The 24,757-nt window shown below is 39.7% G+C and overlaps 1 protein-coding gene across 3 annotated transcripts in view; it reads right to left on the reverse strand.

Moving 5' to 3' along the window:
* Positions 1-1,218: 1,218 nt before the first annotated feature.
* The window catches only part of ELOVL4 (ELOVL fatty acid elongase 4), a 38,931-nt gene continuing 15,392 nt past the window's right edge, over positions 1,219-24,757 (reverse strand). For all 3 annotated transcript variants that reach the window (XM_086316279.1, XM_086316278.1, XM_086316277.1), the window contains 5 exons: positions 10,947-11,134; positions 9,695-9,775; positions 6,310-6,481; positions 5,019-5,146; positions 1,219-2,468 (listed from right to left, as the gene is read on the reverse strand). In XM_086316279.1, the coding sequence (XP_086172405.1) occupies positions 2,193-2,468; positions 5,019-5,146; positions 6,310-6,481; positions 9,695-9,775; positions 10,947-11,134 (845 nt within the window). In that variant the 3' untranslated portion in view covers positions 1,219-2,192. The remainder of the gene's footprint in view (positions 2,469-5,018; positions 5,147-6,309; positions 6,482-9,694; positions 9,776-10,946; positions 11,135-24,757) is intronic.

Here is a 24,757-nt window from a genome sequence, read left to right on the forward strand (position 1 = left end):
AGAATTTGGTAAAGAATAGATACACGGATATGCGTAACTGAATGTCTTCACTGTACACCTGAAACCAATACATTATTAGTCAACTACACTCCAATATAAAATAAAAAGTTTCTTTAAAAAAAAAAAAGCTTACATTTGAAATGACAAATGTAAGAATTCACAACAAAATGATATGTCAGGATCCAAAAATTCTTCCAAAGATACATCTAAGTTTTAAAGTAAAAATATGCTACCATGAAAAAATAAGCTTTTTGCCAGAAATTATTGACACCCAAGTTCTAGTTTCATCTCTTGTCTACATTAGAAATTGGCAGCAGGGAATAATTTAGAATATTAACAACTGAATTAATAAATAAATATCTAGCAGATTTATATTATAACAAACTGAGTAGCCAAAAAAATCATTTTTCCCACAGCAGTAGTATATTTATTGTGCTGAAATCAGGTAGCGGGGAATGAATAGCTCTAGGGAACCAGTACAGAATGTTCACAAGATTTACAAATCTCTAGTCATTACAAACTGAGCGGTAAAAACAAAAGTGTTGAATCCTCCTAGATCAAACTATTACGTGCTGCAAATTTTCTGTAGTTCTCATGTCTGCATGCCTTGAAGGGGGAGGGGGGGAGTGTGTAATTTGAATGCACAATAAATATTTCATAGTTTACAAAGTACTCTGAAATAGTCTGCACAAACAGCATTACATCCTGCACATGCAGTTTTGATATCTTAAAGATACTTAGAAATACTCATGCCTTTTTATTTTTTGGTCACAAGATCTCTGTGCAATACCCACTAGCAATTTAACCTATGTAATAAGACATAGTACATGTTCTTTCCCAGTGAATTTCCAGTTGTGTTTTTACATTACATGAAATACTTCATTGGTAAAGAGCAAATTTAATTTTCTGGTTCTGACTACTCTCACTTTTACTCACTTTATGTCTTAGCAATTAACACCTTGTAATAATCAAGCATTGAATTTAATGATCTTTAGCACCAAGGAGTCAAGAATATCGCACCAAAACGGGTTTACATTTCGTATCTAGTTACAAATAAGATCTTGCAACTCTGACACAGAGAAATATCACTCCAAAATTAAACACATTGAAAGAGAAGGATAATTTCACAAAAAAGCTTGCTGTACGCTATTTGTAAAAAAACAAAAAAAAAGTTAGTGAATTTGAAAGTTAGTATTAAAATTTACATTAGAGGACTCCTTGATTTTTTAATTAAAATTTATTTAATTTTAAATGTTCTTTCCAACAGAAGAGGTAGGTGTATTTCCACATATGAAAAATCGGTAACAGCCACAAATCAAAACAAGGAAAGCCTGATAAAAATCAACATATTCTCTTCTAACAGCACATAAATGTAGAACTATTTTATGATGTTACTAGTAGACACATAAATTGTTTCATGTTCCAATCAGACAGTAATCTTAATTTTCATAATATATATCTAGTAGTAACAGGAGTATTGAAAGGCTGCCTTTTAATCACAAAAATTATTTCCCACAGTGATTTGTGCTGCAGGTCACAGTGAACTTTGAGCCACTGGACAGGATTTTACTGTAATTCTATTTTCACCAACACCATCATCATAAAGCCTCTAAGAGTCTACAAAGATCATCAGATTTTTAAAATTTAATTCCAACCAAAAGGGTATCTTCAGACTACAGGTGGAGAGACTTGATCATTCCAGTCAGCAAATGAATTCAAATGTGCACGTTTTAAAATATCTGCATTTTCAGTTTGGGACCAGAAAAGATAAGGTAACTGATTTTCATCAGTACTTAAGTTGCAATTTAGCTAAAAAAAAAAAAAATGCATAAAGACCATGTTTCTGTGATCATCACACTGAAGGATGAAGAGAAATGAAAAATCTCATGCACTGTTGATGTGAATGCAGGGGGAGGGGTGCGGGGGAAGGGTCTCCAAAGTCACGTGATGATTGCTTTGGTCTGACAACATCAAGGCTGATAAAAAAAAAGTTTAAAATAAAAACTTCATAAATAAAACATCTGGGTGTTGTATTTAACACTTTACTCAATCTAAAGGTTACTAATAATACATAGAGCACATTTGCCTTTTTGCTCCCCACCCTCAAACCCTCATTTGCTTCTGTTTTCCCTGAAATCTTAAATGAAGTGGGAACTTCCTCACTGTCAACCCCAGGTAAGGCCCAGTTCATTTTACTCTCCTTTTGCTTTTCCATTTTTCTGCTTCTTGCCATTTTCTACTACTAGGTGGTTTTCGGATTTGTTCACACCATTAGCTGAAATACCATTCGTTGCTCTTTTTCCGGGTTTTGCTTTCTTAGGCTCTTTGTACGTCCGCACATAGAAGTTAAGGAAGAGGAATATGAAGCTGACTGCATAGACAATGAGAGCCCAGTGCATCCACTTGGGGAAGGGGCAGTCGGTGTAAAGGGACAGTGCTGTGTGCCCAATGGTCACGTGGAACTGAACCTGAAAAACAGAACAGCACAGGTGCGCTTACCGTGGGGAGCCAACAGCTCATCACGACCCAGACAGGCCCGTGCGTGCCCCCAGCGCCCAAGACCTAAGAGCTCTCTGGCTCCTTCTCACGTGGGCTGCATCTCAAAACCATGTCCTCAACGAGGGCTTCCTGCTAGGACCCAAATACCCCCACCCAATGGGGTCCTCCATCCCTTTAACCAAAGGGTTCTGGTTTGTGCTGGTTTTCTGTTTCACAGGAATTATGTCTTTTGCATCTGCTGACTTCTGGACTGTCCGTCTCTTCCCTCGAGTACCACCTGAGGGTAGGGCTCCGCATTGATCCCCACGATTCCTGGGCCCTTGGCCTCTGGACCCTGGGGATTATTTTTTGGATAATGCTGAATAACATTATCTAATGAGAGGGACTATCACTGGCCTAAGAGAGTGAAGGCACTTCCGTTTTTGTTTTCCTCCCAAATATATTGCTTTCTTTCCACAAAGTTGTTAGCAAGCTGGTACATATACTTTTAAAAATACTTTTAAAAATGAGTTTATCAGAATGGTTCATTATCTGTTTTCTTATAGGAAACAGGTAAATATGCATTTTAAAATTAATGAAAAATTAATTTAAAAATTGACAACACAATCCTTTAAAAACTAAGATTCTTGGTAAAACTTAGTAGATATTTGATAATAAGTATAAAAGGAGAGGATGGTTCTCAATATAAGAGTTTATGAATTCCATGGGGTTAATTCCATGGGGTTAAACACTTAATTTTTTACAAGGTTAACATACAAGATTCACTGCTGTGAGAACTTCTGCCTTGGAAATACACTACCCTTCACAAAATTAACACCCTATTTAAAATGGGCAATTGCAGCTTCTCTGTTAAGGATAGCATTATCAATATTATTATATTAAATATTATTTTAAAATTTTATCCCATATATAGCTCCAAATTTCTATCAGACTAAAAAACTTTAAAAGTTTCCCAAGGCAAAATCCAGGTTTTAGGGACTTTCGATTTCACAGTGATTCTTAGAACCTGCAACGCTGGAAAAGGGTGTGTCTGGGGGGTGACTGAGTGGGGCATCGCTCAAGGAGAATCAGGTGCAGTCTTCCCACAAAGTAGATTACAACAGTTCACATGATTTCTGTCTTCATCTCATTTTCTTGGGTCCATTTACTAATAACTGAGAGAAACGAATTATACAAACTGTGTAAACAGGTTACACAAAAACTGGAGGAAGCTTCCTGTAGCATTTTACTTACAAATGAATCCTGCACACCCAGCACTCCCCAAAAGCTGTGCTTCCTGTTTGGGTAGCCTGTTGTTTGGCAACTTAAAACAGAGATGAATGATATTTCCAAATGTGATTCCACTGATAAAATTGTGCACATGCTATGATTAAAGCAAATTATAATAAATTCCAAGGCTTGAAGAATAGCTACCAGGCTGGTTTTGGATTTCCTGAAGATTGCACTCAGTCACCCAGATGCTACCAGAAGTCCTACTAGGGGCTGGTGCTGCGAACTGTCTGCTCTGAAGATGAACATTTGAGTATACCAAGCTCTGCTCTCTAAGGATTGTGTGTTAGAGAATTAAGAGTTCTTTGATCCTTCGTCCTTTAACTTATTTATTTTTTGGCCACATAGCGCTGCATATGGGATCTTAGTTCCCTGACCAGGGATCAAACTCACACCCTCTGCAGTAGAAGCATGGAGCCTTAACCACTGGGTGGCCAGGGAAGCTCCCCTTGGTCCCATCCTTTACCCCACCCCTTCCTTGGCTCTGTGACTTCTATACAACTTTCCTATTCTAAATGTATAGGATCTGTTCACAAGGACGGAAAAATGGGAGTAAAAAACAAAATTTATTTAAGGGCAGAATGAAGAGAAGTAATAATAACATTTTAAGTGGGAAAAAACTAAGAAAGAAGTTATTTTTCTAACTGTCAGACGAGTGTATGCTCCTCGGTTCTGTCTCATCCACAACAAAGATTTGGAGTGACGGACATTAAAGCGCTTGGCGTGTCACAGCTCTCGGGTCTTGGACAGACCGTGTTCTAGCTCTCAGGGTTCAAATGGACCGTGTTATAGCTCTTAGACAAATCAGTGTTACAGCTCCTTTTTATTTAGATAATAGCAGGAAGATCCATCCTCGAGGCGTGAGGGCATGTTGACCCAAAGACGCGAAGAGAACGCCCCACCATGCGGGGTGGAGGGGAGAGAGAAAGAGAGAGAGAGCCCTTTGGCTCCTCTTTTTATATGTTTTTCCCTCCCCCTGGGCCTGCCCTATGCAAATTGGGCTAGCCAAGAATGCTGTTTGTTTTACCTGAGGTCCTCAAACCTTCCTTTGTTCTATTTTTGCGGGCTTTTCCCTTCCTCGTCTTTCAGCCACTGCCATTTTGGACTCCTGTTTCCTATTCTATCAACTTCAACTCCTATCGTTGGAGCACAGAGAAAGCCAGTTTGGTAACATAAAATGGTTGAAAATAACTCAGCACTTCACAATTAATGAGAGTCTAACATTCTCAGTGTTTTAATTGAGAACTTACCAGCTGCAACATGGTCAGGTATCGTTTCCACCAGAGATATTTCTGAATCCACGGGCCGAAGGCAGCTAACCCATAGTATGAATACATAATCACATGGATGAAGGAATTTATCTGGGCTCCAAAAAATGCTTTAGAAAAAGAGGTAGTTACAAGACACAGAAATCTTTATTTAATAGGTGATAAACCATTTGAACGTAAAATAAATCAATCTACATTATTTTTCAACATTTAATTCTGAGTATAGATGAGAAATAAAAGTTGTAAAATAGTTCTAATGGACATGCCTTCTCTTCAGATAATGCCAAATATTTTTACAGTTTAGACTCCGGCTTTTACCATATAAATAAAAATGGGTGTTCTTCAAAGGCAAAGGACTTCCCAAGTGGCTCAAATAGGCCCTAATATACTTAAGTAGGTCCTAATACTGCCAATATTATTTTTCATTCTGTTGCTCTTGGGGGAATAAAAGCCAGGGTACATATAATGGTTTAAACAGACTTGTAAATCCTTCATTATTGTCTTTACACGTGCTGATACACATAGCTACAACAAAATAGTACTCATTTCTTAGATTTCTAAATAGTTTAAAAGTAAAGTAGCAAGGTGAAGTGTAGTATGACTTGTACCCTGGGTCCCCATCAGAGGAACGGTCTGTTTCCAGCTCAATGATGTGAATTATCTCCAATGTACAGGCATCTGAAAAGCTGGAGGCAGATCTTGGCCAAACTATGAGTTCAGATTCTCTTCAATACTGAGAAGGCTACATACAATTTCCTTTGAGTAAGAAGCAGTAGGTACACTGGGGCCTATTTGAGAACAAGAGCAGGCTCTGGGCTTGGAGAAGAGACGGAACCTTCAGATGGAGAAGTTCTATCTTGGTATCCTCTGGATCAGTACCACTAGAATTGCTCCCTCTCAAAATACTGTTTGCTACACTTGGGATTCATTTATGCTCATCTCTGGGGTAAATCTTTAGGTGTCAAAGTAGTCACAGATAAACAGCTAAAGCTCTACTTTCTTCAAATTTCTTTAAAGTGACATTAACACAGGAATAATTAAGCCTGGAAGTAAGTTATATATTTGTGTGTGTGTGTGTGTGTTAGTTGCTCAGTCATGAGCCTCCTCTTTGGGATCTCATGGACTGTAGCCCGCCAGGCTCTTCTGTCCATGGAATCCTCCAGGCAAGAAAACTGGAGGGGGCTGCTGTTAGACCAAGTCAAATTCTCACCACTCTCCACCCGACACATTTATGTAATTTAGTACCCGGGGACACATTCCTGAAGATGCTCACCCTGTCCTCCTGCAACCCACTTAATTCCAATCCACCACAACGTAAACATGGTACAGTGATGATACACGTGAAGAAAAGAGACTTGGTTGTTTTTCTTCCTCAGGATAAAAAACACCGTGTCCAAATACTCAATTCCTTTAGATATAAAGTACCACCACAGAGCAGCAGCTATCTGCAGAAAGAAAGGGAAAGCATTTTATAAACACCAGGATGATACTATCACATGGTTGTCTACTAAAGTTAAGTCTTAAGCAATTTTTACTGCACAAAATGTATGAGGCATAGAATCATTTTTGTTTAAGTGGGTGTGAAACGTAGGCATTTATTCATGGGGAAAATGATGGGAAATAAAAGAGTCCAAATCTATATCTACACTGTGCCAACAGTTCAGAGGAAATTTTCAGTCTGTTTCATAGCCGATGTCATGGGTACCAACCTGCTGATTGCAGTGCTGTGAACACTTTCAACTGCTATGATTTTCAATGTGGTAGAGAAACTGAGATATTTACTCTATAAAGGTATTTCAGTTGTTCATGCCTAGCCTATATTCCAGCCTCAGATATTCTTGCAAGTATGCTTGAGTAGCAACTGGTCTCTCTTTCTCACTTTAACATGTGCAACAAAATACTTAACCACATTATTTTTTATTAGGCAGTGAAATTTTTAAAATGATAAACTGCAATAAACACACACACTCAACAAATATTTCCTAGGTCATAAATATAATCCTGCTTACATGAGTAAGTCTTTTCTTTTCCTGAGCTCTAATTAAGACACCAGATGGTGCAGAAAGATTACATTACACGCTGAGATTAAGGATCCAAGGATCCAGTGAGAGGTGACCTCTGTATATACATTTTAAAATATTTCACAAGAATCCCACTAAAATAGTAATCTAGATTCATCTTTCTTATGTCAAGTATTTTCTATGACATCTGCCCTATATACCAACAGCAAAGGCAGCGGTACAAAACTGAAATCTGACGGTAAACCTGTGTGTGTCAGCAGTTTGGCAGATGCATTCACAGGAAGGCTTAGGCTCTTCAGAGCTGATGGGGTCTTTCTTCATTTGATAAGAGCACCTGTTGGATGCCATGGGTTTGTGTTTGTTTGGGTTTGGCTGTTCGCTTTTGAAAAACAAAATTACGATTATAAAGTGTAGGCAAGGAAAAAAGAGAACAGCCAAAGAAAAAAATAATGTATCTACAAACTGAGAATTATTTACTGAGTCTGTTTGCATAATAACATTGTTGAAAATGATAAAGTTGTTTGAAAACAAACTTGAAATAGGGAACTACTGACAGCAACATTATATTTAATATTCACTATTATGTTAGTCGGAGAAGGCAATGGCAACCCACGACAGTACTATTGCCTGGAAAATCCTTTTAAAGTGTAACATTTTGGTGCAGTAAGGGGCTTTGCAGGTGGCTCAGCAGTAAAGAATCCACCTGCCAATGAAGGAGACATAGGTTTGATCCCTGAGTCGGGAAGATCCCCTGGAGCCAAAAATGGCAACCTACTCCAGTATTCTTGCTTAGAGAATTCCATGGACACAGGAGCCTGGTGAGATATAGTCTGCGGACTTGGACTTGACTTAGCAACAGAGTATGCAAACTCTATCTAGAAGGGAAGAGGTCATGTCTTATTTTCCCTCTTATCTGGCACTCTAAATCAGCAATGATTCATAAACAGTAATTAACAATCCTTCTTTCTAGTTTGTGAAAGTGTTAATCGTTCAGTAGTGTCTGACCCTTTGCGACCCCATGGACTGTAGCCCGCCAGGCTCCTCTGTCCAAGGAATTCTCCAGGCGAGAATACTAGAATGGGTAGCCACTGCCTTCTCCAGGGGATCTTCTGACCCAGCAATCAAACCCAAGTCTGCTGCACTGCAGGCAGGTTCTTTTGCATCTGAGCCACCAGGGAACTGAAAAGCTACATCCAGTGAGAAGATCCCTCTTAGCTACATAACAACGAATACAAAGATGAGTCTCTGAGTAAAACACTTATTCTGCCACATCTCAGAATAACAGAGAGGGAAGAAATGTTCAAATACAATCTGCTGCCACTCTTGTCCTTTCTCCTCCTAGATATCAGGTCTCACAACAGCTACATTTTTAAAGAACTGATCAATTTACGCATGCCAGAGGGCAGGCACACAATGCCCAGAGTGGTATTTTAAAAACTTTATCCCCCAAACGTTAACATGTTGTTTCACCCAAAGGGTTTATCTAAGCTCACTCCTCAAAGAAAGCAAGTCCGACAAGTTTCCTTTTCTCTCTCCAGATGCAAGCAAGACCAGTGCTCCTCTGCTCCAACCAGGAGAAGGTTCTCTAGCAACAAACCTAAACAAAGGGGCTCCCCTCAGGCAATCTCAGGTCTGAGCTCCCGTTAACCTTTTGTTTACATGACTGCCTCTCCCCGCTTAGCTAGAAAGCCAGCTCCACAAAGGCTGGATCCCTGTCTGCCTTTCCACTTGGGCTCCCAGTACTATCTGTGTATAGCTGATGTTCAATACACATTTGTTGAATGATTAAAACCAACGTGACAACCAAAAGGGGTAATTTTTCATCAGCATGTTAAGTCTTCTAATGGGGAAATGAAGACAGAGGCATAAAATCATAAATACATTAAAGCAAGTCTTGGGTCTTGATGAATACTAGTGTTTATATTGTTGAACCCCAATGCTAAAGAGCTATTTTTTTTCAGGGCCAGCTACTACATATTATATTATTACTATATATATTATATCTAATATAAAACACACACATAGATATAACATATGTTATGGACACATGTTTAATATGAACACAGTATACAAGAGGCATTCAATAAATACTTAACAAAGTAAGATAATTTGTTTCTTCACTTGAGTAAAATGGCAATTTTACTGATGTAGGTGACTACAAAGTAAAATATGAAAACACTGTATTACTAGTCTATTTTTCTCAAATATTTTTCTCAGAAACTGGGTTTATACCTATACAAGCTGTGCTATGCCTAATTTACTAAACATTAAATCGTTTATATTTGTCTTCCTCATACTTTCTTAACAAATGAATTCAACTTCAAGAGTTTCTATTCTTGACCCCAAAAAACAAAAATCTAATATAATCTTTATACTAAACATGGAACTATTATTATTTTTTTTTGAGTACTGCATTTCAGTAGTCCAACACATATTCACTCTCAAATCATCAAATGAGAAAAGATAATGGGGAAGGAAAATGGATTTTAAATTATGTAATTTTTAAAAAGTAGTTTTACTGACCCAAAACAATCCCACTATAGTTTTACCACTACATTTAAAGCATATTTTTCACAGACTAGAGACTACAAAATTAAACCAACTTCTACTGATTACCAGTATTTTTAATGTACTTACCCTGACTTCATGAATGTTATCAGAATAATCCACAGTCTGGCAAATATAGCTATATCCTGCATTATATGATCCCATGAGTAACTGGAAAAAGCAAATAACATTTGGAGTAAAGTTTTAGAAGATATAGCATTTAAAAGTACTACATACAATGTGCAAACCTCCAAAATATTTTTAAAAGCAATATTGTCTTAAAAATAAATTTCAAATGCACTAAACATTTAATATGTTGGAATTTCTAAAATTAATCATCCATCAATTTATTCTTAAGTTGAAATCTAAATTTAAAATGACATGTAAAATTTGGACTGAGACATTCTATCTATATTATAATATTAAGAGAAACTGTGATTAATCATGCTGCAAGAGTTGCATGGGTTTCTAGTTTTGAACCAGAGTGGATTGCATCTAACAAATTAGGTAAAGTAGCCAAATAAATTAAAGTTTTTTATGATGTTGAGTTTCTATAGGCTACGCTGTCAGTTAAAGAGATTTTTTAAAAGGAGCATACGGTTCATTTTCTTAGCATCACCAGTTCAGCTTGCTGGGTTCAGGTTGAACACTAATGAGGAGTCTCTTGGAAAACAAACTCCTTTCACTCTTATAACTTAAAAAGTGGTTGGGTCAGTCTAGCTTTTAGGATTTCCTTTTAAAATGCCATAGAGAATTTGTTGGTGTCCAGAAAAGTATACATTGATTAGCAGCAACAGCTGTATAACAGTTAACTCATTTTAGTTCCAACCTAAAATATTAGTACAATTATATTATGTGGTAGGATTTAAATTTGAAATCAGTATTTTACATCTGCACATTTTCATCAGTTACCAAACCTGCAACTGCTGAATGAGAAATATTAATAGCCACAACTATTTACTGAGGTCTTAATATGTTGTAAACACTATGCAAAAATTATCTCACTTATCTCTGATACTTTAGAAGATAGGTATTATGCCCATTTTATAGATGGGGGAAATGAGCCTCAAAAAAGTTAAGGAACTTCCAATGTCAGAAAAACTAGTAAGGGTTATTTTAGAATCCAGTTTGTCTGCTCCCAAATTTCACTTTAAACAAGTCTTATCCTTTATGTATGTTTCAGATTTTTCCTATCCATGCTTATGTCAATAACATAAAATTTACTCTTAGAGGAGCTAACAGTTATCTTACGGCACAACATTCCAATCGTAGTTTTACACATTCTTATTTTCTAATTTGCAACAGACCTGAGGAAGTATAAAGTGAACTTTAGTAAACCTACCTCTCTGAAGATAAAAAGGTTAAGCAAAACCATCCCGAAATTATAGAGAATGAGCACTAAACGCATCTGGAAAGGTTCTCGGTCCTTCATCCATTTTGGACCCAGCCACACGAAGAGGAGGTACAGGGTGCTTATGCAAAGTGTAGGCAGTGGAGACTGCATCAGAGGCCAGTTCTCGACGCGTTTATCTACAGAGGGGACACAAAATTCATTACATGATAAACGTTTTATCAAATGAAATTATTAGGAAGTGCCACATTTCAACTTAGCTTTCCTCTGTGACCAAATACAGATCCTTAGAGCTCCAACAAAAACACATGACATAAGTTCTAATGACGTGGACGAACCCAGACCCTATTGTACAAAGCGAAGTAAGTCAGAAAAAGAAAAACAAATATCGTGTATTAACACATATGTATGGAATTTAGAGAGACGGTACTGGTGAACCTATCTGCAGGGCAGCAGTGGAGATGCAGACACAGAGGACAGACTTGTGGACACAGGGGGATGAATTGAGAGTAGAATGGAAACATGTATGCTACCATATGTAAAATAGCCAGTGGGAATTTTCTGTATGATGCAGCGAGCTCAGGCCAGTGCTGTGTGACAACCTAGAGGGGTGAGACAGAGTGGGAGGGAGGTTCAAGAAGGAGGGGACATACGTATACCAGTGGCTGACTTATGTTGATGTGAGGCAGAAACCAACACAATACTGTAAAGCAATTATCCTCCAATTAAAAAGATATACATTTAAAAACTACATGACATTTAAACCAAAGAAACAAGACCAATTCCTGGGAGTAGCTTTTGGAAGTGAAGTTGCATTATATAAGGTACACCTTATACATTTGACAGAGAACCCTGACAACAAAGAGACGAAACAAGGTTCACTGAAAATACAGAATAGGCTTGGGATGAAATGTTAATCAAAGGTTTCACAGACAGAAAATACTTAAAGGAGAAACTTGACCTTATATTAAACGTGAAATAAATCAGCACAGTTTGGAAGCTGCTCCCTCCTATGCTAAAAGCAGGAAAAATTTAGTAAACTGAAAAGGTCTGGAGAATGGAAGCCATCCCCTGGAACATTTCTGGATGCTGAAGACAAGAGTATGGTTATATCTTAATTAAGTTGAGGATTAAGTTAGAGGTCATTACAGTTTGATAATTTATTTAAATGGCAACCACCATATTCAAGACATTTTTCTTTTTTCTTGAGAACATGAATTTATTCTTTTCCGATGAATATAATCAACTTAAGTGCTTTTCTGTAAAGTTATAAATCATTTACCTTATGTATGTGTAAATATATATATATATCTCCAATGTAACACATTATTTCATTTAAATTGAGTCAGCTGTCTTTAAATTCAAATATGTAATCTTGAATCAAATTTATAACAGAGTTTTGCCACAAATATTTCTGAGATGCATAATAATGAAATATGAGGTAGACAAAAATTTACATTATAAAAAGACACTGAAGTCAATTTTTATATTTCTAAAAGCTAAATGGCATTTTGAAGGTTGTGAATCTAATGTCTAATTTATTCTTGGTAATGCATATTATTTCTATGTTGTATTTTGAGGAAAATAATATATTTCTCAATAGTTAAAAAATTTTAGCCAGTTCCTAAAACCTAGCCTAAAGGAATGTAATTTGATTGCTCATTACAATGTCTATTTAAACTGTCAGTTTTATTAAAACTATATATGTGAAACAGCTCTGGATAAGTTAATTATCTTTCAAAATACTTTACATAAAAATAAATTAGTCTGTTTCTATATTACTGTCAACAGAAAATAAGATAGAACATGTGAAACACAAGTACAAAAATATTTAATCACATAGCTTCCAAAGTTGGGAAGTGATTTAATAACTATGGTTTCCATAAAAGAAGAGTTGCTAGAAGGGTGGGATGGGGCTTCCCAGGTGACACAGTCAATAAGAATCCCCTCGCAATATAGGAGACGTGGTTTTGACCCCTGAGTCAGGAAGATCCTCTGCAGAAGGAAACAGCAACCCACTCCAGTATTCTCACCTGGAAAATCCCATGGAGAGAGGAGCCTGGTGGGCTTACAAAGAGTCGAATATGACTTAGTGGCTAAACAACAACAAGGATGGGATACTGACTCAAAAAGAAGGAAAAAAAAAAAAAAACCACAAATATGAGAACAAGAATAGAAAACCCAGAGGAACTGTTTTCACTTTATAGTTTACAGTAGAAGCCTACATCTTATCTATTCATAGAAATTATGGTCTGTCACTTAAATCAAAACATATTCCAGAACTAAAAATAAACTAAAATACTTAAATGACAGGAGGGATAGTAGTCCTCTTATAGGGAGGGTAATTTAAAAGACGGTGGGATGGCTTTTGTTGAAGGCACTGTGCCACTGTGGTCTCATTAGTGGTTGGGCAGTCTTCTTTAATGTCGCTATGCTGTCCTTCTGCACTCATATCTTTCTATGTCAAAAGGCCCCTTAAAACATGGGGTATTTATCTACTTAGATCTCTATTTTTCTATATTATAGAAAAAGACTAATACAAAGCCCCTAAATCCTAAAGCTTGGCTCTACTTCCGGTCACAAGAAAAGAAGTTGCAGGGGTGTCCCACCTCCATCCACAAACTAGAGGGCTTTTCCCATGGGATATATGCAGAGAGCAAAAGAACTCTGCTATGAGATAATCTATGTAACAAAGAAAATCACAAAGAAAGATCGATTATATTCTTTGTAGCTGAAGACGGGGAAGCTCTGTACAGTCAGCAAAAATAAGACCAGGAGCTGACTGTGGCTCAGATCATGAACTCCTTATTGCCAAATTCAGACTTAAATTGAAGAAACTAGGGAAAACCACTAGACCACTCAGGTATGACCTAAGTCAAAATCCCTTACGATTATACAGTGAAAGTGACAAACAGATTCAATGGATTAGATCTGATAGACAGAGTGCGTGAAGAACTATGGACAGAGGTTCATGACATTGTTCAAGAGGCAGGGATTAAGACTATCTGCAAGAAAAAGATATGCAAAAAGGCAAAATGGTTGTCTGAGGAGGGCTTACAAACAGCTGAGAAAAAAAGAGAAGCAACAGTCAAAGGAGAAAAGGAAAGATCTGAATGCAGAGTTCCAAAAAATAGCAAGGAGAGATAAGAAAGCCTTCCTCAGTGATCAATGCAAAGAAATAGAGGAAAACAATAGAATGGGAAAGACTAGAGATCTCTTCAAGAAAATTAGAGATAGCAAGGGAACATTTCATGCAAAGATGGGCACAATAAAGGACAGAAATGGTATGGACCTAACAGAAGTAGAAGATATTAAGAAGAGGTGGCAAGAATACACAGAACTGTACAAAAAAGATCTTCACGACCCGGATAATCACGATGGTGTGATCACTCACCTAGAGCCAGACATCCTGGAGAGCAAAGTCAAGTGGGCCTTAGGAAGCATCACTATGAACAAAGCTAGTGGAGGTGATGGAATTCCAGTTCAGCTATTTCAAATCCTGAAAGATGATGCTGTGAAAGTGCTGCACTCAATATGGCAGCAAATTTGGAAAACTCAGCAGTGGCCATAGGACTGGAAAAGGTCAGTTTTCATTCCAATCCCAAAGAAAGGCAATGCCAAAGAATGTTCAAACTACCACACAATTACCCTCATCTCACATGCTAGTAATGCTAAAAATTCTCCAAGCAAGGCCTCAACAGTACATGAACTGAGAACTTTCAGATGTTCAATTGGGATTTAGAAAAGGCAGAGGAACCAGAGATCACATTGCTAACATCTGCTGGATCATAGAAAAAGCAAGAGAGTTCTAGAAAAACATCTACTTCTGTTTTATTGACTACGCCAAAGCCTTTGACTGTGTGGATCACAATAAACTGTGGAAAATTCTTCAAGAAATGGGAATACCAGACCACCTTACCTGCCTCCTGAGAAATCTGTATGCAGGTCAAGAAGCAAAAGTTAGAACCGGACATGGAACAACAGACTGGTTCCAAATTGGGGAAGGAGTACATCAAAGCTATATATTGTCACCCTGTTTATTTAACTTATATGCAGAGTACATCATGCGAAATGCTAGGCTGGATGAAGCACAAGTTGGAATCAAGATTGCCAGGAGAAATATCAGTAACTTCAAATATGCAGATAACACCATCCTTAAGGCAGAAAGCAAAGAGGAACTAAGGAGCCTTTTGATGAAGGTGAAAGAAAAGAGTGAAAAAATCTGGCTTAAAACTCAACATTCCAAACACTAAGATCATGGCATCTGGTTGCATCACTTCATGGCAAATAGATGGGGAAACAATGGAAACAGTGAGAGACTATTTTCTTGGGCTCCAAAATCACTGCAGAATGTGACTGCAGCCATGAAATTAAAAGACGCTTGCTCCTTGGAAGAAATGTTATAACCAACCTAGACAGCATATTCAAAAGCAGAGACATTACTTTGCCAACAAAGGTCCATCTAGTCAGAGCTATGGCTTTTCTAGTAGTCATGATAGATGTGAGAGTTGGACTATAAAGGCAGCTGAGTGCCAAAGAATTGATGCTTTTTAACTGTGGTGTTGGAGAAGACTCTTGAGAGTTCCTTGGACTGCAAGGAGATCAAATTAGTCAATCCTAAAGGAAATCAATCCTGAATATTTATTAGAAGGACTAATGCTGAAGCTGAAACTATAATACTCTGGCTACCTGATGGGAAGGATTGACTCACTGGAAAAGACCCTGGTGCTGGGAAAGATTGAAGGCAAGAGGAGAAAGAGATGACAGAAGACAAGACAGTTGGATGGCATCACCGACTTGATGGACATGAGCTTGAGCAGCTGCGGGAGTTGGTGATGGACAGGGAAGCCTGGTGTGCTGCAGTCCACGGGGTCGCAGAGAGTTGGACAGGCCTGAGCAACTGAACTGACTATGTAACAAAGAAAGGAAGATAAATTCACCTTAAGGCGATTCTAATTTCTAACATTATACGTTATTTCTTACTCTTATATACACAATTCCTACTGACTTCAAAGGCAGTTCCGAGCATCAAGCAAGGGAAAAATTAGAGAGTTGGGTCCAAAATTTCCCCCAAATCAAGAATAAATAAAAACACGCATTCTTGGGAGGGAGTTTGGGGGGAAATGGATACATGTATGTATATGTATGGCTGAGTCCCTTTGCTGTCCACCTGAAACTGTTACAAAATTGTTAAGTGGCCATACTCAATACAAAATAAAAAGTTTAATAAAAAATTTAAAAAGAAAAAATGTTAATTGAATCATGGAGTCACAAAGAGTCAGACATGACTGAGCGACTGAACTGAACTGAATCTTCAAGAGCTCATGCTCGTTCTCAATCATGTCTTACTCTTGTGAACCAATGGACTGTAGCCTCCCAGGCTCCTCTGTCCATGGGATTCACCAGGCAAGAATACTGGAATGGGTTCCCACTGCCTACTGCAGAGGATCTTCCTGACCATTAAATACAAACAGTTCTACAAAACACACATTGGTTTTTGCAATCCTTGAACGTAAGCCTCAAACTTTGCTTAAAATATTGATTTGAATATTATTTTCCTTAAACCTGAATAGCAAGTTTACACATGACATAAATGATTGGTTATATCATCATAATTTTGTAAAACCAAGAACAATGAACTCTGAATGGTGGGAGAACTGAGGTTCTCTTTAACAGACTCTCTCAAACCACATAAAAGTTGGCATTTTGTTCAGGACTGTTACTTTTCAAAGAACCGAAATCTTTCAATAAAATAAAATAAAGTTCTTTTGGGAAAAAAATGCCCATCTCTTAATGCACAGTGTTACTCACGGAACAGAGATATTTAAAGAGACACGAGTAAGAAGCTGAAGGTCTAGACAGGAAGAAATACTGACAGAACCCAACAGGGATAAAAGAGGTGGCAGGGGGCAGACAAGGAGTAACAGGCGCAACAGAGAAGGCATGCGAGACTCCACTAGCAGACAGGCAGGCTGTTTTAAGGCCAGCTCTGTGGCTGTGGGTAAGACCTTAAGGGCACAACTTGTCCTCATTCCCTTCATCTGTAAAGCCTGATGGGGAGCAGGGAAACTGGATTAGCGCTTCTCCGACTTCAACAAGAAAAAGAATCACTTGGGAGCATAGTTACAGTGAAGGTTCTGACTCAGTAGCTTGGGGGTATGGCTCACCTTTAGGAAGATTTACTTTCTAGAAGTAGGATTGTACTTTCTAGAAGCTCCAAGTGAAGCTATGCCAATGTTCCATGGACCATCCTTGAGTAGCAGAACACTAGGTGACCCCTTGGGAGTTTTTCTTCTAACTTCTAAAAATGGCTACTTTTTACAACAACAGCAAGGAGAAGAAGGGTTCCCTGGTAGCTCAGATGGTAAAGAATCCCCCTACAATGCAGGAGACCCCAGTCTGATCCCTGGGTTGGGAAGATCCCCTGGAGGAGGAAAAGGCAACCCACTCCAGTATTCTTGCCAGGACAATCCCATGGACAGAGGAACCTGGTGGGCTACCGTCCATGGGTTTGCAGAGCTGGGACACGACTGAGCAGCTTTCACTGTTTCACAGAGAGAAAGAATGGGATTGAAGATAAGGAATACTGGGTTAAGAAAACAAGCAGTTTTTGCTGGCCAGGGACCCACTTCTCACAGCCAGAGCCCTGCACGTATTCTCCTTATATCACACTGTTCTGTGGCCATCCTCCAATGCCCTATCCCCACATCCTATGCCTCTGGTCTGACCTCTTCTTCTGAGTTTGGTGTTTATTTTTTTTAAATAATCACTTTTTATCTCTTTATTTATTGTTGGCTGTGCTGGCTCGTTGTGGCTGTACGGGCTTTTTTCCTCAAGTTGTGGCTAGTAGGGGCTACTCCGTAATTGTGGTACCAGGGCTTCTCATTGCGGTGGCTTCTCTTACTGCTGAGCGTGGGCTCTAGGGCATGTGGGCTTCGGTAGTTGCAACCCGTGGGCTCAGAAGTCGCGGCTTCCGGGCTCCAGAGCACAGGCTCAGTAGCTGTGGTGCACAGGCTTAGTTACTCCACAGCAGGTGGGATATTCCTGGACCAGAGATCAAACCCATGTCTCCTGCATTGGCAGGCGGACTCTTTACCACTGACCCACCAGGGAAGCCCTTAAATAATCTTTTGAAGGAATTAAATCCTCTAGTTACTTGAGTTACACGGGATCCAAATATATATCATGCGTATTAGAGTAAAAGAAGACATGTTTCTGGTATGCTGTCAGTACACAGTGATGGGTGGGGTTCCACACCATGAATTTATTAGGGGTGGGAAAAAAAGAAAAATTCTATTGAAACACTATCCCTCTTGCCAACACTGAAGTCAGATTCTGTCATCAAGGAATATCAAGATTCAAATGGGTTTTATGTAACATTCTTGGGAATGCTCTCTATGCAAAGCTCTTACAGGGGAGGGAGAGGGTCAGTATGGCACAAATAGCATATAAACTGAACTCTAGTTGATTCGTCATATTGTCTTCTTTCTATATTTTATTTTATTAATATGTTTACTAACATGTCTATGCCATCCTATTTTGATGATTTTGCTCTTATTTTTGAGTCTATTTATTAACAATTTTGGGCCTTCCTCATGGCTCAGATGGTAAAGACTCTGCCTGCAATGCAGGAGACCTGGGTTTAAGACCTGAGTTCAATCCCTGGGTCAGGAAGATCCCCTGGAGAAAGGAATGGCTACCCACTCTAGCCTTCTTGTCTGCAGAATTCCATGGACAGAAGAGCCTGGTAGGCTACAGTCCATGGGGTCACAAAGAGTCAGACATGACTTAGCAACTTTCACTTTCACTAACAATTTTAAGCCTTTCATGTTGCACATCCCTGAATATTCATTAGAAAGACTGATGCTGAAGCTCCAATACTTTGGCTACCTGATGTGCAGAGCTGACTCATTGGTAAAGACCCTGATGCTGGGAAAGATTGAAGGCAGGAGAAGAAGGGGACCACAGAGGATGAGATGGTTGGATGGCATCACCGACTCAATGAACATGAGTTTGAGCAAACTCTGGGAGATGGTGAAGGACAGGGAAGCCTGGCACGCTGCAGTTCATGGGGTTGCAAAGTGTCGGACATGACTTAGCGACTAAAAAACAACAATAAATTAGATGTGCAGAATTTCAGATTTAGAAATGATCCCTTTATTTTAAAAATGAGATGCATAGAGACCAAGAGACTTGCAGGAGACGGTGGAGCCCACCTTCTCAGTCACCATGCCCACTGATTTCAGGCCTAAATTATAGGCCTGAAGAATTTTTCAAATAGAACTCTGACTATCCATCATGGTCCTTAAAGGGAAAGAAAACAAGAGAGACTTACAGAAGCTCCCTGAGCAGAAAGAAGGACAAGAGATAAACACACTGAGGCTCGCACCTTCTCAGGTGCCGCATCCAGCAGACCTGGGCTAGGGTCACGATGCTCTGGAAGACACGACACCAAATACCGAGGAAAGACCAAGGATGTGTAGCTTTTGAAAGAGGAGGCCTCATCAAATACTGAGAGACCTAAAGAGGCACCAGATTTCTTCTCTATTTCCAGAGAACCCATGAGAAGGGCTTTGGCAAAATAAATTATGCCTATAAATTCAGAAATTTCTAACCATGAGGTCTCTCTTTCTATAAGTAGAAAAGCTGTCTCCTTTGGAAATGAGTTTCCTTTATTTAAGTTGTGAATAATTAAATTAATTTTAAATGAAAGTTAAGCACATCTAAAATTAAATGTTACTGCAAATCAAGTTTTGGAGCAAGGAACTTTATTTCAAAAATAAAAATTACCAAGACATATTTTAACCTTCCAGACCCTTAAGGGTTAACTTCTTTCTCAAGAAACTGTTTTCATCTAAAACACTCTGACTGTTTCACAAAGCTCATGCCAAGTGAGACTGGTTGACAAACACTAGTTTGGTCAATAATCATACAATTTTATCTATATTAAAAGGCCATGTAATGGTTAACAACTATGTGTTCAAGAGAACTCACAAGCTGTTCACTAGAAAAGAGTTCACTTTATTATGTGTAAATTACACCTTTATTTTTTTAATGGTACCAAAAATATGGTCCATCTGAAGTGGGGCTTCCCTTGAATACCTTCCCCACCAACAGTTTTGCTTATTCTTAACCTGACTTACATCTTAAAAATCACCCAGCATAGTAAATAGAACAGCCCTTCATCCCTTCTGAGCTCACTGATTGGGGACAGGTCATTTTGTCCTTTACCTCTCAAAACTCATCATCTATTAGAGGAGACAGACATGACAAATCAATTGCTTTGCAGGATTCTGAGAGCAACATCAGAGGCCAGTCTGGGGACAGGAGAGAGGTGACAAGGGCAGCTTCCGGAGCTGACGCCCAAACCACTCCTTGAAGAAAAGAGAAACTTGGCAAGGAGATAGGAAGGGCGGAAGGCTTTCCTGCAGAGAGAACCATATGTATAAGGAGCCACAAATCAAGAAATAAAACACGTACTCTGGAATCTAAGCAGGCCTGAGGTAGAGGATGTGAAGTGAAAGTGAAAGTCGTTCAGTCGTGTCCGACTCTTTGCGGCCCCATGGACTATACAAGTAGTCCATGGAATTCTCTGGGCCAGAATACTGGAGTGGATAGCCTTTCCCTTCTCCAGGGGATCTTCCCAACTCAGGGATCGAACCCAGGTCTCCCACATTGCAGGCGGATTCTTTACCAGCTGAGACACACAAGGGAAGCCCGAGGTAGAGGATATATACAAGGAAAGATGACAGGAAATGACTAGAGATTTACAGGTCAGATCAGACCTGGGAGAGTCTCACAAACTCTGCTGAAGAGGCTGGAACTTATCCTGTAGATAACAGAGAGATGCTTCCTTGGTTAGAAACTGGAGACCACATGTGGCTTTCAGCAGATGCTGATGGAGGCAGCAGGGGATGGACTGAAAGGGAAAGGCAGGAAAACCAGCTGTGTCAGTGGTTTTCAAGTATCTGTCTGTTGCCCACAGAAGAACCATCTGCTCATTAAAAATGTAGATTCCTAGTTTCCACCCCAGATCTACTGAATCAACATCTCTGTGGGTAGGGCTCAGTACTACAACCTTCAAATTCCCCTGCTGATGCTGATGGGCGGGGCAGCCAGCCTTGGAGACCACTACACTGTGCAAGAAATGAGTGTAACCTGGATTCAAGGGCTGCACTGCCATGGAAAAGATAGGCAGATGTGAAAGTCACAAGAGCAAAATCTACTGGCTTGGTGGCTGATATGGATGTGAGAAGTGAGAGTGAAAGAAAAGCTCGGGGTTACTCCCAGATTTCTGGCCCAGTTGGTGTTACATACGGTGAAGTTGTGGATCTGGGACAGAGAACAAAGGAAGAGGAGCAGGAGGTAATCAGGTGCTTTCTAAACCTCTTCTGTCTGAAGCACTCGTGGGACACCCAGCAGGAGGTATCCAGCAGGGTCTGGAGCTGCAGATGACTGCCAGGGCAGCAGAAACACAGAGGAGTCACTGGCAGTGAGAACCCCTCCAGGATTTCAGGTCACAAGGGAAAGAACACACAGAATGAAAGACTAAAACGAACGAAGGCTGAACCCTGGGGAACACCTAAGGGAAGAGTGGGATCAATGGCTGTGAAGCAACCAGAGAGGAAGGAAGAGAAAATAGAAAAAGACGTGAGGACCAAGAGAGGGGATGGGCAACAGACTCTATGGATGCAGGATCAACTGTTCTTTCCAACTCTTTTTAATGAGAAAAAATAACTGTCTCACAAGGTTGATGGGTGATAGTTAAATGGGTACGTTCTCAGCACACGTGGACGCCACAGGCCCTTCCTTCTGTTGCACCGTTCCCTCTGCATCTCCACACAGGTGGGTCATGTGTTAGGGATCACCTGGCAGGTGGGTCCTATGTCAGGGATCATCTGAGCCCCTCTGGCTAAGAGCCAAGCCCTCTATGTCTTCTAGGCCTTTTCTTCCCAACCTAGAGGCATTCTCTAGGCTCTGAATATGAACTCTCAAGTCAGACTAGCAGCCTTATGACACCAGCATTCTCATTCACCAGCTGAATAAGCCCCAGCAAGCTACCCAGTCTCTCTGACTTTATGGGTGATGTTAGGGTAGCTGGGAGGAATAAGACACGACGTACACTGTCTGACAGAGAATAAGAGCTCAGTACATGTCAGCACTGTCTTTACTATTGACAATAATCAAACCACTAAATCCTCCTCTCTCCCAAGAGTTAAACCAGATTAAAGAAAAATCACCATCAGCAATTAATCTTAGCAGAAGACTATAAAGTGAGAAGACAGAATATTTTATAACATATGCTCAGCATATATATTTTATAACATATTCTCAGCATATATAACAAATTATAAAATGTGCTATATTCTCAGCATATATAATATGTTATATTATATATGCTGAGAATATAGCACATTTAATAATTTATTCAGGAAAGCAAATGCATAACAAGTCTAACTCTAAATTTTTAATTATTTGAAAAAAGTTTTTTTAAAAAAACAAAAGCATCCTTTTAAGAAAATGTAAGCCAGATTTTAATAAATAATAAAATATTTTTAGTCCAATAGTTTTGAAGTAACCCAAGTCCTTGGAAACTTCTACTTGTATACAAACAACTGTAATTAATTCTAACAACAAACTATGTATAGTAAAACAATTTTCTTAAAAAGCTCTATAGGCCTCTTCTTTCTTTGAAGGCTTATTTCTTCTAAAGCTTTTAAGAACTTGGGATTTCTACCAGTTAGAAGGAACTTTCTTCTGCAAGTAGTCTAAGCTGACAGTTGATTTACAGGGCTTCCCAGGTGGTTCAGTGGCCATCAAAAGAAAAATTAGTAAAAATTTAAAATTTTAGAAGATCCAAATTCCCAGAATTGACAAGGAAGGGCACATGGTTACAGGAGGGAATAATCTTAGTTGGGTGATGACTTGGAGAGTCACACAAAGCAGAGAGAATATGGCACCCAGGGACAGAGGGCAGGACCTGAACTGACAACAGCTGGATTCCAGCTCTATCGGTCATTTTCCAGCCCCATGACTTTGAACTTGAAACTCTTGGGCCACAGTTTTCTCCTATGTAAAATGCGGGTGATAATGTGTGTGTGCTCAGTTACTCAGTCGCGTCTGATTCTTTGCCAGGCCATGGACTGTAGCCCGCCAGGCTCCTCTGCCCATGGAACTCTCCAGGCAAGAATATTGGAGTGGGTTGCCACTTCCTACTCCAGGGGATCTTCCTGACCCAGGGATCGAACCCACACCTCTTGGATTGGCAGGTGGATTCTTTACCACTAGCGCCACTAGATTACCCAAATCACAGAGTTGCTTTGAGGTTCAAACTGAAAACCCTCTGTAGGAAGCCACTCCAACACGAACCCTTTTTGCACTCAAAATTCACTAAACATGAATTTCTTCTGAAACTTTTAGAGCACGCTGTGACTGCCTCTAGCATGCCATGACCCTGTCCTGGCACTGTCTGCTTAACTGTGTCCCATGCCAGACAGGGCAGGGACGTGATCTCTAAAACCACAGAGGTTCCCACGGTGGCTGCACCCACAAATGGTTGAGCCCAAGCACACTGAAGGCCACAAAGTATCTAGAAAACAGCTACTATTATTACGGCTACTGTGAGAATCGACAGTCAAGACATTTTATTTTTATTGAAGTGTAGTTGATTCACAGGGCTCCCCAGGTGGCTCAGTGGTAAAGAACCGCCTGCCAGTGCAGAAGACCCAGGAGACGCATGTTCAATCCCTGGGTAGGGAAGATCCTCTGGAGAAGGACATGGGGACCCGCGCCAGTATTCTTGCCTGGAGAATCCCACGGACAGAGGAGTCTGGTGGGCTACAGTCCATGAGGTCACAAAGAATCTGCCACGGCTGAGTGACTGAGCACACACGCAGCTGATGTGCACTGTTGTGCCAATCTCTGCTGTACAGCAAAGTGACTCAATTTTATAACTATACAGATTCCTAACATTCAAGATATTTCTAAACTGCCCTTTTGATTCCTACAAAATGAGCAAGAGTCCTTGATCAATATCATTCTAAAAAAAATACAAAGTCTCTGTTGGAGTGGGAAAAAAAACAAGTATTCTATATAAATCCATGCCATTGCTGTGGTTCTCTTAAATAAATTTTAATAACATTATTTTAAAATTCTTAAAAAAATTTTTAAATTTTAAAATATTTTAAAATTCTTGTTTTTCTATCATAGTACATAGTGATTGTGGTGTCAGTCTCTCAGTCGTGTCTGACTCTCTGCAACCCCATGGATTGTACTCCACCAAGCTCCTCGGGGATTCTCCAGACAAGAATACTGGAGTGGGTAGCCATTCCCTTCTCCAAGGGGAATCTTCCCAACCCAGGGAGCGAACTGTTGCACTGCAGGCAGATTCTTTCGTCCAAGCTACCAGGGAAGCTCTAGTAGGTAGTACATAGTAGATTATCAAAAACATTAAAACTCCATCCTTGTGCTATTTGAAGTGCGGTCCCAGGCTTTCCTGGTGGTCCGGTGGTTAAGAATCCACCTGGTGCAGGGGACACGGGTTCATTCCTGGTCTGGGAAGATCGCACATGCCGAGGGACCACTAGGTCCAAGCATCCCATCTACTGAGCCCGAGCTCTAGGGCCCTCAAACTGCAACTACCGAGCCCACGAGCCCTAGAGCCCAAGCTCCACAACAAGAGAAGCCACGGAAACAAGAAGCCCACACGCTGGAACTAGCGAGGAGCCCCTGCTCGCAGCAGTGGAGACCCAGCGCAGCCAAAAATACATACATAATTTAAAAAGAAAAGAAAGTGTGGTCTC

The sequence above is a fragment of the Bos grunniens genome, chromosome 9 (assembly GCF_055505025.1).
Source record: "Bos grunniens cultivar Pamir isolate PY7600 chromosome 9, Bosgru_T2T1.0, whole genome shotgun sequence".
Classification (NCBI taxonomy): domain Eukaryota; kingdom Metazoa; phylum Chordata; class Mammalia; order Artiodactyla; family Bovidae; genus Bos; species Bos grunniens.